General features: G+C 41.8%; 1 protein-coding gene across 2 annotated transcripts in view; it reads left to right on the forward strand.

Moving 5' to 3' along the window:
* The window catches only part of clip1b (CAP-GLY domain containing linker protein 1b), a 49,749-nt gene extending 33,454 nt beyond the window's left edge, over positions 1 to 16,295 (forward strand). For both annotated transcript variants that reach the window (XM_069673576.1, XM_069673577.1), the window contains 8 exons: positions 306 to 412; positions 7,144 to 7,189; positions 7,395 to 7,438; positions 11,289 to 11,391; positions 11,475 to 11,637; positions 11,724 to 11,779; positions 11,857 to 11,969; positions 12,070 to 16,295. In XM_069673576.1, coding sequence (XP_069529677.1) covers positions 306 to 412; positions 7,144 to 7,189; positions 7,395 to 7,438; positions 11,289 to 11,391; positions 11,475 to 11,637; positions 11,724 to 11,779; positions 11,857 to 11,969; positions 12,070 to 12,304 — 867 coding nt within the window. In that variant the 3' untranslated portion in view covers positions 12,305 to 16,295. The remainder of the gene's footprint in view (positions 1 to 305; positions 413 to 7,143; positions 7,190 to 7,394; positions 7,439 to 11,288; positions 11,392 to 11,474; positions 11,638 to 11,723; positions 11,780 to 11,856; positions 11,970 to 12,069) is intronic.
* Positions 16,296 to 17,512: the final 1,217 nt, after the last annotated feature.

Consider the following 17,512-nt stretch of genomic DNA (forward strand, 5'->3'; position numbering starts at 1 on the left):
AAATTAATGAAATCCTCTTTGAAATATGAGAGTGAAACCCAGGAGGAGCGGCAGCTGGCCTGCTGCCTGTGATTTGTGCTGTAGTTATTACCTGGGTGAAGGTGAAGAATGACCCAAACAAGCGCTGCATGTGGGATTAAAACGCTTCAATCGTCTAACCTCCTCCAGGGAAATAATTTGAGTCTGTATAAAGACTTAATGCTCGCAGGGCATATTTAAATCTTCCTCCTGTCATGTGTTTTTGTGTTGTTTGTTTTCTTGTGTACATGTTCTTTCTGACTGTTCTGCGTCCTGTATCTCTGCAGCTCGAGGCGTTGAAGCAGCAGAACTCCAAATACCAGGAGGAGCTCAGTCTGTCGAAGGAGCGGAGCAGCTCAGAGAACCAGCGGATCGGCGTCCTCTGCAAGGAAATGTGAGTACTCAGGATAACTAATGTGTTTTTTCCTGGCTCGAGTCTCCTCTAAAGGTGACCCCAGCCCGCCGGGTTATTACAGTGCTGTGTTAAACCTGTCCTGAGGGGTCTGGACTCGTTATTAAAAAGCCGGTCAAGCAAAAATTCAGCATAAAAAAAAAGCTCTGGCTTTATTAAACTATGTTTAGACAACACAAGCATGTAAAAAATACCTTAAGTGGTCAAATGTGAAATGTGTTATTAAGGTATAACTCTCCAGAGACGCCTCTGCTTGTAAATATGTTTTAAATTGCTGTGTGAAGCCCGTAATTAGCCTGAAGCTGCTATTATGTGATTATGGATATGATGGAGAGGAGGACAATGCACAACACTCAGACTGCTGGGAGCATTATAGAAAATACTACGGCATGAGTCATCACTGAAAATGTTCAAACTTCCAGAACAACAAATCGCTTTTTAATGCAAGTTATAGTTTCTGTATTTCCGACTTACTTTTTCACGCTGGTGCAGCTAGAAGGTTCCTGGTTCGAGTTTGCGTCTTCTCCCCGTGCACGCGTGGGTTCCCTCCGGGTACTTCCTCCCACAGTCCAAAGACGTCGTTAGGTTCATTGGTGACTCTAAATAACCCGTAGGTGTGAGTGTGAGCGTGTAAGGTTGTCTGTCTCTGTGTGTCAGCCCTGTGATTGACTGGCGATCAGTCCAGCTGTAACCCCGCCTCTCGCTCAATGACAGCTGGGATAGACTCCAGCCCTCTCCGCGGTCCTGAACAGGATTTAGATGATGGATGGATGGTGACGGCAAGTTACTTGATAAAGAGCTGTTATCAACTATCTCACCAACTGTTTTGATAAGCCATTGATCAGTTTAAGTGTTTTCTTAAAGGAAAAAAGATTCTAGATTCTTAAATGTGAATATTTTCTGCTTCCTTTCCTCCTCTATGACAGCAAACAGAATATCCTCAATCTAAAGACGTCATCTTGATCCTCATTTTTACCATTTTCTGACATTTATGGACCGCCCAATTTAACCATTGATTGAGTAAATAATCAACAGAAGAATCAACAGTGAAAATAGTCCTTAGCTGTATCACTTATCAGGCAGCTTTGGGGTTATAAGAAGGCATATTTCTCCTCTTTTTCATTGAAGCTAACCGCCTCACTCAGCCTCAACCACCCGCACTAAGCTCACACATTCTGTCCATGGACATGGAGACAAACTGATAAAATTCTGACTAAAACAGAAAACGAGCTGAGGGCAAAAGTTCAAGGAGTCGGGGTTTTACTGGGATAAGTATCTGTAATGTATTAACTGGATTACAAACTTGAATTCCTTCAACCACACGTCACGTAACACAATTAAACAGAGATTAATTTGAATTGTCTTCACCGATTCACCTCCCAAAGCTCTCGCTCTTGTTTCCTGAACAGCAGAGCCAATCACAGCGATGCATTAGACAATAGATACACAAAGGGAAAGACACCTCTTTGTGGAACTTTGTCCAGAGACAGCCTGAAAACACCAAAACTAATGTGTTAATATCTCTGTATAAAAGATAACACAAGTCAAGAGTTTGTTCGAAAATGTGTATAGATAATGGAAATGAATCGAAACCTAGATCCATGTAGTGATCGAAAAAGGGTCAGGAAGGATTTAAAACTTTAAGATCTCTGTGGCCCAAAAAGACTGAACATGATGAAGCAAAATAAAGTGTTGGCATAACAAAAGATGAACTACAATTTAAATGACTTTGTTCACAAGGCTGAAACTGTTTTTGATGCTGGGTAAAAATACTGCATCTTTCTACTGTGTTTAATTCCTCTCTTTGTTGTGTTTGTGGTGAATCTCCAGCCTGATGTCGAGCGCTATTTATAGACTGTGTGCGTGTGTGTGTGTGTGTGTGTGTGTGCATCATATGTGGATGCATGTGTTGTGGATGCATCCATGTGCTTTGGAGTCTTTACATCATCCTGCCACAGCTCCACTGAGTCACCGCAGCCCCCGACCTGTGACGTCACGGCAGCAGATGGATCTAATTGGCTGAATTATGATCATCAATATGTGGCATCCTGACGGAGGAGAGCAGATGGAGACGGAAACGTCAGCAGATATCTTTAGTGACAGTGAAACTGGAGCAGCGTCAGTGACTTAAAGTAAAATAAGTCTTTAAAGAGGAGTCACGTTAAACTCGTCTGCTCCTCCGTCCTTTAGAGGCTCGTCCCTCCTCGCTCTGCTGCTGTTATGTAATCGCTCCGTCTCTCCTCCTAGGACCGCCTGGCTCCAACATGGACGCCTCTCTTTGTGACATCACAGAGTGTGTGTTGCTGTGCGTGTCTTTGTTACACTGTGTGTGTGTGTGTGTGTGTGTGTGTGTGTGTGTGTGTGTGTGTGTGTGTGTGTGTGTGTGTGTGTGTGTGTGTGGAATCAATGTGGCTTTTGTGGCAGCGGAGACGGCAGCTGTGAGCGCCACAGATCAGATGTTTTGATTGTTTTTTGTGCTGCTTTAGCTCGAGTCAGATCCGGACTGATTTCTCTGTTAAAGGCAGAACTTCATAGTGTTTTATTTTTTATTGTTGCAGTGTACAAGTTGTTTTCCTGCATTCCTTCAGAAAGAGTCCTCATTTATAAATAATGCACTCAAAACAAGACTAAAGTGGCTGTGTGAGGCTGTATTTAGGCACTGTGGTGCTTTGAGCTGAATGCTAACACCAGCATGCTAACATGCTGGTGTTTAACAGGTATAATATTTACCATCTCTTCGTACCAAATACTATCCTGTTTCCTTGCACATTTATCTCTATCTCTCTCTATCAGAATCCATCAGAATATCTCCTGTGCATGCAGTGTGACACAGTTGAGACCTGAAACTTGGTCATAACATTTGGTTTTAAACTTTAACCCCCTGTCATATGCAGTCTGTGGTGCAAAATATGAATATAGCTCAAATATGTTTTTATTGGAGATACAAAATGTCGCTGTGCAGATAATTTCTGCGCCCTGATGAAGAAGGATTTCCTGTTTTTTCGGCACTCTGCATTTGACGTACATCTTAGGAGCATGCTAAACATTTGTCTGGTATACTGAAGAGTATGTAAGTACTAATGTTGCTGTTTTGATGGTTGATAAACTGACAAACTGACACGTAAAAATGTTGATCTGAAAGTTAAAGTTTCAAAAAGGATCAAAAAAAGTAATTTATCAAAAAATGCATGTAAAAACATGTTTTACAAACATCCTACGATTCACTAACGATCAATGTGTGGGACGCAAATACAATCAAATACCCATCAGACACATCCATCCATCCATCCATCCATTATCATTACCACTTATCCTGTTCAGGGTCACAGGGGGCTGGAGCCTATCCCAGCTGTCATTGGGCGAAGGGCAGGATTGACCCTGGACTGGTCGGCAGTCAATCACAGGGCCGACACATAGAGACAGACAACCTTTCACGCTCACACTCACACCTATGGGCAATTTAGAGTCACTAATGAACCTAACGAGCATGTCTTTGGACTGTGGGAGGAAGCCGGAGACCCCGGAGGGAACCCACGCATGCACAGGGAGAACATGCAAACGCCGCACAGAAAGGCCCACATAGCCCAAACCGGGGTTTGAACCAGTGACCTTCTAGCTGTGAGGCAACCACTGCACCACCATGCAGCCCCCAACAAACACATACACAACATATTTCTCGTTCATGCTTCAGTACAGAAAGAAAATGCTACAAAGATAAAAATGACATCTTTTGGAATAATATTCTGCTGAGGATTTTCTCATGAATGTCTTCTATGTTTGATTGATACATAAGACATTTTTAAAACATGTTTTTGTTTGATTGTTTTGGCACAAAAATAAGCTCCACGCTCGAGCAAAGGAATCAGGTGATCTTCCTCTGGGGACCAAAGATATCTGCAGTCCCTCCATAGTTTCTCCTTCAGTCTGCACGAAGGTGCTCCAGCTTTATGTGTAGTTTTTTTTTCCAGGTATTTTTTGATTATTCGCTTTTTCAGTTTCATGTCTGTTTGGTGGAGCGTAAACCCACAGTGATTAACAATATTACATTTGAGATGATGCATGAAACAATTCCACGAGTAAAATTGGAGGAGCTGAGCCGCAGCTGCTTCGCTCTCGCTCGTAAAGAGCGTTTATCTCTTCCTGTTTACACCCTGATGGAGAATAAAAGAGACACAAACATGGATCAGTCTGGAACAGCACTGACGTTTAGTTTCTAAAGTCTGCGTTGTGAAGTCCATGTCTCCCTCGTCCTTCTTGTGTTGAGTGCTGTGGATGCTATAGAGCCATGGCTAATGTAATTATACAGCAGGCAGCCGAATGCTTCCCCCAGCTGCTGCTCAGACTGGTTATTAGTCACACAGAGAGCTTCAGACTTCTTTGACACAAAGCCTAAGAATGACCCACATGGAGCTAATTTCTATTCCTGCAGAAAATCTGTTTCTGTTCCAGCTTCCAGAAATATCCAGATTCATAAATAACCCGAGCACACGGTCTGTGCTGCTGTCTGCAGCTCTGAATTTGATTTCATGCACAGATTACAGCGTCAGTTTTATCTTGATGGTATTTTCTACAATGTATCACTGCTGTTACTGAGCTCTGCAGAGTGTTAAAGCTCTGAGTGTTTTAGAGCTGCTAAATCCTTTAAGATGTTCAGAAGAGGGCGAAGCTGCAGAGTCTACATCAGCAGCAGATGTGCACCGACAGATGGCTTTCAAATGATGAGAATTACTCCATCAGTTTAAGTGCTGTCTATACAGAACATTTACTCTTACTGTTGAACTAAAATAGTCCAAACTGCTTTTGCCTTCTGACATTTTGCTGCTTCTGAAATTCTTAAAAGAAATCCCTGCTGCAGAATAAATCTTCTGATAAAATTTACTCGCCTTTTTTGGTGGTGGAGACCAAAAACGGAGCTAAAAGAGAGCGAATAAAGGATTAATCAGATAAATCTAATTTCCTTTAAAATCAGAGGAGTGGGGAGAACGTTCTGCAGATATTGATTTGTGTTTCATTAGACAATGATGCTAAATGTGCAGAAATATCATCATTTACAGGAAAAAGTTGGTGAAATTGAAACTCCAGGAGAGCCGTGGGAATGGAAACAGGAATATCTAAAGTGCAATCAGATTTTAACGCAGCAGCTAGCTCGTAGATCCTGTGGGTGAGTCGGTAACTGGCAGATTTAATAGTCGTGGTGGAGTTTTTGATAATTTAGCGAAAACACAGTCGTAAGTTTAGGCTGTGGTTAGCCTTTATGGTATCAGAAGAGCAGCCAGTCAGTGACTAAAATCACGAGTCATTTTCAAAGACTTTTCAGAGTCCTGATAGTTACGACAAAGTGCTGCTGATGTGCCAATGAATTAAATATTAGGTTATTTGTGAAACCTGTACTAAAGTAAAACTTCACAAGATGCTCCACGTTCCTCATTTTAGTGCAGGCGGCTGGCTGCTCTTCTGATCTGCCCGCTCATACTAACATATAAGCTAAAAATAGCCTAAAATTACGACTTTATTCTTGTGAGTGTCACCAGATACATCTGATGACCATCAGCGCAAGACCTCTGTGGTGAAAAGAAAACTTAAACACAAGCATCAGAAACTTTAAAGCAGCTATGTCGTGTAGTTTTAGGTTACTTCTTCAGATATGATGAGTCATTGTGTTAAACAACCAAATCTGGATCCATATGGAAAACTCTGCATCCCAGAGTCAGTTACGAAGTTAGACACTCAAATGTCTTTTCTTGTTTAACCAAGTTAACAAGAAGAGGTCAAAACCTCGTATGTGGCTGACTCTATCAGGTCAGTGTGCGCTTTTGTGGGCAATGTGTTACAAGGACTGTCCTCATGAGGCCGATGACAACGTAGCGGACGTAGGTGATGACAGCGGAGGAGCAGCGGAGGAGCAGCCCCGCCTACTCCCCGAACAAAGTATCCAGAGCCGTATAGACAGAGAGTCGCGTCAGTGGAGGTCCAATATGCTCCATGATCCGCCATTACGATGTCACAACTCTCTACGGCTGTGAAAGTACCGTCAGTCAGTCAGTCAGTCAGTCAGTCAGTCAGTCAGTCACATACAGACCCGTGTGTAGGGCTGACCCCAGCGATCAGCCAAAAACCACAAACATATTCACTTCACAGAGATACAAAGCAGACGAAAAGATCCTTATATCTGAGCTGCTGAAAACACCTTTGTTTGTTTTCAGAAAGGTTAATCGATGCTTTAAATAGTTGCTGATTATTTTTCCGATTATGGACTCTGCGTTTTAAAGGACCAATTCTTGCAGCTGAAATTGAAACCACAGAAATTGTCATAACTTTGACCCTTTTCAGTCACATACATTTTAAAGTTAGCATTCCTTCTAACTCCGGCCTGTTTGCATCTTGTACTTTTGTACTGATCAACATTCTCTGTCCCTGCCAGATAAATAAATATAATAAAGTAATCCAGGTTTATCAGACTTCAGCACTTCAGGGCTCATAGTCACATCTTTTAACTGAATGTTTTTGGATCATACTTCAGTAAATGCACAAAATCAAAGCAGGTGAAACAGTCAGGTCTGTTGTGGTTGCATGTGAGTGTGTGTCATGCTGGTGTTCATGTTTAACAGATGTGGCACCAGTCCAGATTTAATCTTGTAGCCGTGACGGTCCCACAGATATCACAGAGATCTTAAAGCGTCCTCACCTCTCCTCTCTCTCCCCCCCCCCCGCAGTGAGGAGCTGAAGCTGGCCTCCCAGAAGTCTCAGCATCTCGAGGAGGTACGACCTTTCCTCAAAATGTTCTTCTTACACAAACTGCTCACAGATCCTTCATCCTGTTATCGATGAGGAGATTCAGGAGTGAACTGATTAAAAGGTCTCGGCGTAGTGAGGATTTACGTCCCGCTGTGAATGAACTCTTACAGCTCAGACTGGTTAAGCTTCTATTTAAATGCCTCTCTATCTGTGTGTGTTTGTCTCTCAGAACAATGAGGAGCGGAACAGCCAACAGACAGACATGAAGACCAGGTAAGAAACGACAACGCAGCTTCTTTCTGTCTCTGCTCTTTGTTTCAGTCACGTTCTGACTCTTTAACACGCTCAGACGTCACAGCTCTCTACTCCAGCTTCACTTTCATTAAAGAGAAACATCACTTTTAGTTGTTAGCACTCTAAAACTTAAGTAATTCTTGTTTTTTTTAAACACTATTTATTTTAAAAAAGGGACAATGTGCATAAATAATCATTCAAAATTATGTAAAAGCACCAGAGAGAGCGAGAAAGCTAGTTTCCATTGGCACCCTCTGCGTGTTCTTGTTTGGCATCCTTTAATAACAAAAATAAAACTCTAAATGTTTAACTGCCAATCAGAGAGTCCAATTAATTGAGAGCAACTCTCAGGCAATATTTGTGATGTTAGATACTGAAGAGAGTGAAATAGGATTCACTTTGTGTGCAGGGCTTAAAGTTAACAACCCCACCTCTAGATTCATTATTTACCGGCTCATCAATGCTAACAGCCTTTAGCATTTAAACACGGTTCATAACAAGCTAATAGAGCGTTATGTAGTTCTGGTAGTTTAGTAGATATGGAGTCAAAATAATAATGTTCACAAATACTTTCACAGCCTGCAGCTGTATTTCAACTGTCTTGTGTGCGTGTAAAGAAAATTAGCAGCTACATTTGTGAATGCGTTAAAAAAAAAGTGTCCTCACATTCAAGTTTGTGAATTTGTAAATATTTAATGCACACATAAGATTTACAAATGTGTCAAAGTTTTTGTAGCTGCAGAAACTGTTTTGTGTTTGTGGCCACAATATTTTCAATGTGAAGAGTGACTGCACGCTTAAACATGTTTTTGAGCTGTAACCTGAAGTATATTGCTGTACTGTGGTGAAATGCATCAATGCTGGTGTTAATGTTGACTATTATTACCAAATGTATCAAAATATTTATAATTTAATGGGTTGGAAATGTCTCAAATTTACGGTTATAAATCAGCCCTGGACCTCGCCAGCCGATGGTGACGTAGAGACGACCGTTTGGGACAAAACTACATCATGACATTTATTTAAAAAAAGAATGTAAACGTCTGCCAATCAGAGGTACCCCCCCCGGCCCCCGTCTCACTCTTTTACGTAGTAGCTACAAAAACGATCGTTGTAATTACATAGATTTATAACGTATTCGAACTTTCGCTAACTTTAGCCCTCTAGCTAATGTTACGTTACCACTCAGAGACTGCAGCCATTCTCTCTTTCATTGCCTCGGCTCCGACAGCTCCGGCTTCAGGCGTTAGTGGGGCCTGGAAAGACCTCGAAACAGCCCTCTGTGGCGTGTGTGCCTCGTGACTCTGTCATTTTTCTCTGGCCAGGGGAGGAGACGTCACTGAGCTGCCGGACACACCCACCCCCCTCTCAGACCTTTGCCTACTTTGAGCATTTTTCAAACTTGTGCAGAGGGTGGAGTTACACGTTAAAGATGTCACAAAGCCTGAGCTACAGACACACACATTTCCTCTGTGCGTGTGTGAACAAGCAGGGATTTTGACCTTTCTTTACGCCTCAGCTAACCAGCCAATCAGCTCGCTTCCACGTTGTACACACCATCCAATCAGAGGGAGCTAAACTGTCCAATCAGGACGCAACTACAACACTGGCTTCACTTTTCAGACCTTATATTCAGTCTATAGCACCCATATGTTATGATTTATTTGTACCTTAAACTGGCTCCCTGTTAACAGAGAAACATTAAGATCTGTTCTGTGATAATATAACCGTTCTGCATAATGAGTACTTGCTGAAAGTACATTTTGATGATAATACTACTAAAGAAGGGATGAGAGTACTTCTTCCACAGCTGACTGTGTCTGAACGGCAGCAGGTTTATTCTGGACAGACTGTTTCACATCCGATGCTTTTAAATGTGCTCTAAGTTTGTACATCTGTTCATTGTGTTTGTTTGGTTTTATTTTAAGCCCTCTCTCGTCTCTCACGTCTCAGCTCAGTAATCAGAGGATTAAAAACATGCCACCATCACCGCAGAGCAGCGAGTGAAGCTGAGAGTGAAGCTGAGAGAGAGCGTTTGATAGAGAGGGGATGATAGACGGCTGAGGCCGGTGACAGTCGTGGATCAAAGGCGGGATTGTGATGTAAGATGTGAGCAAGCGAGCGAAGGAGGAGGGATGTGAGGAGCAGCTGACAGATCTGTGGCGTTAGCCGGAGGGAAATGAAGGAGAGGTGATGAGCAATTAGAGCAGAAATAAGAGATTTGTGGGGAGAGACTGCTGCCAGGTAAACATGAATAAGACAGGAGATGTGATTCAGAGAAACGACCTGCTTCACATCCACTCTCATTTATCAGGAACGGAGGTGTTGACGGGGCCTCAGCTGGGCGTCACTCATCTGATGGGATTTGATTGTGGAGGCAAAATTCTTAGTTCAGACGTTCTTGGTCTTAAATGTCAATTGAATCCTCTTTTTCTGATAGTTTTGGTTGATGGAGTAAAAACCGATCAGCCATAACATTATGACTGACAGGTGATGTGAATAACATTGATTATCTCGCTACAATGGCTCCTGTCAGTGGGTGGGATATGTTAGGCAGCAGGTGAACCTATTGTCCTCCAAGTTGACGTGTTGGAAGCAGGAAAAATGTGCAAGTGTAATGATGTGAGCGACTTTGACGAGGGCCAACTTGTGATGGCGAGACGACTGGGTCAGAGCATCTCCAGGACGGGACCACAGAGCGATGGAAGAAAGCGGCCTGGTCTGATGAATCACGTTTTCTTTTACATCATGTGGATGGCCTGCTGCGTGTGCGTCGCTTACCTGGGGAAGACGTGGCACCAGGATGCACTATGGGAAGAAGGCGAGCCGGCGGAGGCAGTGTGATGCTTTGGGCAATGTTCTGCTGGGAAACCTCGGGTCCTGATTCATGTGGATGTTACTTTGACACGTAGCACCTACCTAAACGTTGCTGCAGACCTTCATGGAAACAGTGTTCCCTAACGGCAGTGGCCTCTGTCAGCAGGATGATGCGCCCTGCCACACTGCAGACATGGTTCAGGAATGGTTTGAGGAACACGACGAGTTCAAGGTGTTGACTCAGCCTCCAGATTCCCCAGATCTCAAACCAATGGAGCGTCTGTGGGATGTGCTGGACAAACAAGTCCGATCCATGGAGGCCCCACCTCGCAGCATACAGGACTTAAAGGATCTGCTGCTAAAGTCTTTGTGCCAGATACCTCAGCACACCTTCAGAGGTCTGGTGGAGTCCATGCCTCGCTGTTTTGGCCTCTAAAGGTGACCTACACAATATTAGGCAGGCGGTCATAATGTTATGGCTGATCGGTGGCCGTACAGTTGTCATGAATTGAGACCAAAACTGTTTAATTCTGCTGTAAAGCTCAGCAGTTTAACATGGAGCCTGATGGGGATTGACTCGCCTTTGGAGCCGGCCTCAAGTGGCCATTTGAGGAACTGCAGTTTTTGGCTCTTCTGTATTGGTTTAATTTATCGGCCCTGAAAAAAACATAGAAACACACCAGCAAAGGCAGTTAAGACGAAGACTGCAAGCAAGCAAACACTGATGTCAACAATACAGGATTTAATATACCGTCTGTAATGTATTGTTGTTGTTTCGAGGACAGACATGTTTGTTTACAAAAGAGACAGGACAGTCTAAGGCCAGTGTTAAATCAAACAAAGACTGTCCACCCAACCCCAGTGGAAATGGAGAGGTGATGTTGATAATTCCACTCGGTAAACATTTGTTTCTCCTCTTGGCTGTTGTCTGAACAAAGATGGCCTCAAGTTTGAGTGTGAGGAAGTTTCAGGAGAACATATTGGTTTTTAAATCCTCCTTTTTTTTCTGCAGAGAAAACTCGAGTCAGGAGACGGAGGGCGACATGAACTTCCAGAACTCCACTGGAGCCTTAATCTCAGACAAAGACCGGGAGCTGGAGACTCTGAGGAACGAGGTACAAACACTTAAATTATCACCCTTTAAAACCTCATTCTGTGCTGTATGAGAGGTGTTAGTTTATCTTCTGCCTCGTTACAGATCGCCGTGCTACGAGGAGAAAACGCCATGGCCAAGACGCTGCAGTCGGCCGTGGAGACGCTGGAGAGAGACAAAGCTCAGCTGCAGGGACGTGTTCACAGTCTAGAGCAAAGGCTCATGGGAACAGAGGCTTCAGACGGAGACAGGGAAGCTCCACCCTCAGGTGAGAGGACGATGATCGGAGCGTTTACGTCATTCTGGAAAGAAGAACTTTATGTTGGTAATCCACTTCCTGGTTTCCTTCTGCAGGTGATTCTGCAGCTGTGGAGCAGCTGAGGGAGGAGAAGGAGTTCGCTGAAGGACAGGTGAGATTTGAATCTGGCTGTCGAATCCGTGTGTGTTCAGGGATCTTTGTTCTTACTTGTGTCTTTGTTTCCGTCAGATCAACTTCCTGAACAGTGTGATCGTGGACCTGCAGCGGAAGAACGAGGAGCTGAAGATCAAACTGAAGAAGCTCGCTCTGTCTGAGTTCAATGGCAACGACGGGACCGATGGGTAAGAGATACAGCTTATAACATACGATAAAAAGATTTGCATGCAGTAGGAGGAATAGAGATTATAACCGGTCTAAACCATTCCCTCTTTTCTCTGTCAGATTTATTGAAGGCGTGTCAAAGCGGGAAAAGAAGACGACCCCCCGTCTCTTCTGCGATATCTGCGACTGCTTCGACCTCCACGACACGGAGGACTGTCCCACTCAGGCCCAGAGCCCCGACTCTGTTCCCCACACCACCTATCACGGAAAACCGTCGGACGAGCGGCCGTACTGCGACATCTGCGAGGCCTTCGGACACGCCACCGAGTCCTGCAACGATGATCAGACCTTCTAGTAGCTCCAAAAACTCTCCTCCTTCCTCTTTCTTCTTCCCCTTAAACACAACTCACCTTTTACCTGCCTGACTGCACCCCTACAGATTTTACCATATTGTATTTTTATACTGTATTTATGCATATCACTGGTAGCCACCGTTCTGATCCTTTACTCTGCAGCTCATGTCTCTAAAGGCGAATGCTCGTCCAAATATGCTGCTTTGGTGCAATATCGATGTTTGTAACAGAAGGAAGCCGTCCTCTGCACTCGTCGTTCTTAACGTGTTCGTTTGATTTGAGTTTGTTTCTAAATTAAGCATCGTAGATGTTTCACGTCGTTTTTTAGGCTTTATTCGTTTTTGAGCAAAAGAAATGATGCAGCAGAATTAAGCACAGAAGAAAGAGAAGGGAAATGAAGCACCTCTCAGACATTCCTGTTTACTGTAGCACCTTCAGTCTGTACGGCTACCAACCAATCAGAGAGTGATACTGCCACGTTTTACTAATATTATATGTTTCATAATAAAAGTCCTTCTTCTTTATCGACCTACGATCGAGTATTGAGGCCACTATCAGGGAAAAAACATTTTGAAAAAAAGTTTCTCAAGATATTACGACTTATTCAAGGAAACTTCTTCCTGAAGATCGTACGACGATATTATGAAATTACGAAATAAATCATGAAATAATAAATCATGAAATATTACAACTATGTCCTTTACAGGAAAACTTTTTCCTTTTTCTTAAGATTTTATTTCTAAAATATTTCGACTTTATTCAAGAAATATAGAAAATTAATATCTTTATCAGGGTGTTGCAGACTAATTTAAGAAATGTTAAGACTTTTTCTCTTGAAACACAAAGAATATTCAAAATATAAAACCACTTTTACTTGAAATATTAGTGTCTGATTATTTTAGGAACTGCTTCCAAAGAATTTTAATGAAATATTAAAATTTTCACACAAAATATTTAAGCAGTATCACACTTGAGGTCGTGATGATATTCAGTACAACATCACGACCTTGAGTGTGATGTTGCTTTTATGCAGTTTTGTTATAAAGTAACGATCATTTCTTGTTCCATCAACTCGACTAGTTCCACAGCTGAACTGAAACTGGACTGTTGTTGCCGAGCAACGCAAACATTCTACTGCACTCTGCTACTTTGTGTCTTAACGTTACCACAGAGCAGCTACTTTGAATGATTTAAATGTATCAGTTTTAATTGGTCATCAGCCAGTGAAATAAGAGTCTGCTGTGTGAGGTACCAGCTGAGGCGGAGTGATACACAGAGTGAAAAGTCGCTTATCCAATCAGATTACTTGGATTGAACTATCTGTTGAATAATAAAACTTTTTCCTTAAGATGTTATTCAATTAAAAAAATGGTTTTTTTTCTCAAAATACTGAGACCAGAAATATGACTATTTGTCAAACTAATGTCTATTTGAGAAAAGTTCTGACTTTACACAAAATGTTTTGCAGTTTGATCACAAAATATTTTGACTTCATAAGAAATAGTTTTTTATTATGACTGAATTGAACAAACACAACATTTTTATCAAGACATTAGGAATCTCTTTTAGTGGCCCTGATACTCTTTAGTAACAAACATACATGCTAACCTTTTTCTAATCCTCTAACACTCTGTAACTTGGCTTTGGAAAATGTAAACTCCCACGGTCACCAGCTTTTTTCCAGAGCTTTCTTTCCACTGCAGCTCTCTGTCCATCCTCCTCATCAGCAGAACCAGTTTACCCTGATTTTACAAACAGAGTAAACTCGTGTGCAGAAAAAGCTAGTACGTGGAAACAGATTTAAAGGGACACTCCACATATTTAACACACTTTGGTCAGTTTATATATTAACTTTTTCATCATATGACGTGGCTTTAAAACAGTTTGTGTGTGACTGAACAATCTCACCACACGGTCCATTTAATATCCTTTCTGGAGCTTTCACTAAAATACTCACACCAGCTTCGTCCGAGTTTCCTGGCTGTCCTGGAACTTTTGTATTTTTCCGAGCACTTTACACAAATTTAAGAAGTAAAACTTTTGATCTACATTTGCATGAAAGTGTGGAAAAACCATAAGCCCCCCCAAAAAAACTAAATGGACTTCACCGTGAGCTTGTTCTGTCAGCTGTTTCAAATCTCAACATTTTTACTGTTCTTTTATTTTGTAACACACAGGTTAATGTCCTCGAATAATAGCACAGGAAGTAACTAAGGATTTGTTGTAGTAACAAAAATAATGAAGTAGTTTTGTTTATTTATTCTAATCTTTCACTAACCAGTGAAGCTCCTACAGGAAAATAAGCTAGCACTGATGACAGGTGTATGGTCTGTACTAGGACTACTGTAGTATAGGTGGGCTTTTAAAATGCATCTGCCTCATGTAACAGGAAGCAGATGAAACTATAGAAGCCTCTATTAACAAAGGTTTGCACTGTCCACTTTAAAGATTCAGCAGAAACACACTTTAACTTTATGACACAACAAAATTTATCTCAAAGATCAGAACAGACGATTCTGTGTGCCGCCATCTTTTAAAGCACACGTTTGACATTTTGGGAAGTATGCTTGTTTGCATCAGAGCGCAGAATCAGACAAACTGACAACTGCAACTCTCATGACTGCATGCTAAATATGCATCTACAGCAGGTTAGCTTAGCTTAGCACAAAGTTTGTTGATGGGGAAAACAGCTATAAGTTAATTTCAGTTAATGTTTATAAAGATTTAACACATACACATTAGTGAGATTTAAAGGCGTTGATATGCTAATTTTGCGCCTTATGTTAGCGGTAGGCTAGCTGTTTCCAGTTTAAATTTAGCTAACCGGCTGTTAGCTTTAGCCTTTTACTGTTTTTAAAGGACAAACTTCACTGATTTCAAACATTTACATTTTTTAAAAGTCAAAAAGAAAGCAGCATGAAATCCAACAAGTTGCCTCAGGTGATGTCACATGAGTCATCATCGGTGGTAAGCTAGCTGTTTCTACTTTAAGTTTGGCATAACCGGCTGTTAGCTTTAGCCTTATACTGTTTTTAAACGACAAACTTGACAGATTTTTTTAAAAGTCAAAAGAGCATTTTGTGTAAAAAGTAAGCAGCATAAAATGTATTGAGTTGCCTCAGGTGATGTCACATGAGTCATCGTCAGTTGGAGCTAAAGACTTTCGTGATGAGTGAAGTTAGAAAGGCGCTAGTTTAGCAAACATCTCTGCTTGAGGCTAGCAGCTCAAGGCTACATTAGTCGCTACTAGCGTAGCTACACTCCATTCCCTGATGGAACTGTTGGCTTTCAAGTTGCATTGTGGGTAGGCGCTAGTTTTTAACAAGAAGGAGTTCTTCTGCGTAGATTTTATTTTATTATGTTAAAATATCGCAAGTCCCAACTATGGCTAGCTGTTTACCACTGCTTGTAGTCTTTATGCTAAGCTAGGCTAATAGCCTGCTAGCTCTAGCATTATGTCTATCATACATATATGAGAGTTGTGTTCATTTTCACCCTGCCAGAAAGCATAGAAGCATACTTCCCAGGATATTAAACTGTCACCCCGATACAGCGACATGTATTCGACTTATTGAGCACAATATTGGATCATATTGAATCTTCCAGTGTAACAGTGTACAGATAATACATGACGTGACTAACCGTTGACACTCGTCTTTGTAAATACTAATCAGAGGCTTCCTTCTGATCAAAGTGTACACAGTGCCATGGAAATAAAATATAGCTTTTACGTGTACTACATTTTATTTTTCTGCCCTGTTGATAAGATTGACGTTGTACACGAAGGTTTCCAGGGACAATAAGAGGATTTGTATAAACATTGTGTACTTTATAAGTGATGCGTCTAATTATTAGTGTACTGTTTTATATGGCACCATGTAGAAGTGGTTTTGTTGAAACCAGTTTTACAGATGTTGACGTGGTGTAAAAGTCGCTGTTTTCTATGTACTGTATACTCCTGAACAGTCCAATAGAAATACTAAGAAAAGAAAAGCTTGTGTTTGTCCTGTTTTCTGTCTCTAACTGAAGCTCTGGCCTCTTCTGTCTCGCTCTGAGGACGTTGTTAATTAGCTGCTGCTCTGCTCATTATAGTTTTATCCCCCAGATAGATGTACTGGTTCTCCTCAGAGGCTCCGGAGGTACAAAGAGCATGATCCACTTTTATTATTAGATCCTTCTGGCCAGGTTTATTTCAGAAATTCAGACTTATTTTTAGCAAATCTCTGTATGGAGACTTTTCCCTCCAGAATATGTGCCTCTTTGGTTGCTTGATTGCTCCCTATGTTCAGCAGCTATTCTCCATGTCAGTCTGAGCAGGGACTTTTATCAGTCGTCCCTGTTGTTCAAAAGTAATCTGATCAGACTTCAACTATCGAATTGGATCCAATCTTTAAAAAACACGTTGTTAGATCAGGTTATCTAGTTTGGGTTTTAATCTGGATCAAACCTCCAGTTTGTGTTCAACACTTTTCAGTACGTTTTGGAACTTTGATCCAAATAATCTGGATGATCCTGATCCCAGCAGAGGGGACGAATCAGGCAGGATTTAAGGAACGAAATGTGATAAAACTTTTAAATTGCTCAAAACATTTTTTATAATGTAGTTTATACTCTACAGTGACATAGCAGATTAAATAGACACTAAGGTTGCAAAAACAGGATTTTGTTACTATAAAATAATCAACCAAATAGCATCAAGAGCTAACATAAAATATTTGATTTGAAGAAAATGTTAGGAACTTTGATTTTGTGTGGATTTTGGCACCCTATGGACAAAATATGTAGAATGTTGTCCCATTAAGGACACTGGTAATCAAGATTTGGTCATCTTAATAATTCCTCTTTCCCACCTAAATTTAGCGTGTTGACGCAGGTTTTTCAGACCCGAGAAGACCCGCTTATAGATGCGGATTGTCTCTTTTCCCATTGCCAGTGAAGTATCCTCCTGTCGGTCTCTTTTCTGCTACGTCAACGTCTGACGTCACAAACATGCACGAGACAGGGTTACTAAACAGTGAAGATGTTACGGTGGTTAGGTCTTTATTGTATCCATCACTCATTCAGTCTGTTTATCAAACTCAGCGGTGACAAATTTGGAACGATGTTCGAGCGCTGCTCGGACGGAGACGGGCAGAAGTTGTAGCTGAGATGACGAGAAGTCGCGGAAGTTATCGACGGAGCATAGCATCACGCCAGGTCATTTGACCCGG

Source organism: Semicossyphus pulcher, unplaced genomic scaffold (assembly GCF_022749685.1).
Source record: "Semicossyphus pulcher isolate SPU_LCO1_2020_fin unplaced genomic scaffold, fSemPul1.0.p SCAF_22, whole genome shotgun sequence".
In the NCBI taxonomy this organism is placed as follows: Eukaryota; Metazoa; Chordata; class Actinopteri; order Labriformes; family Labridae; genus Semicossyphus; species Semicossyphus pulcher.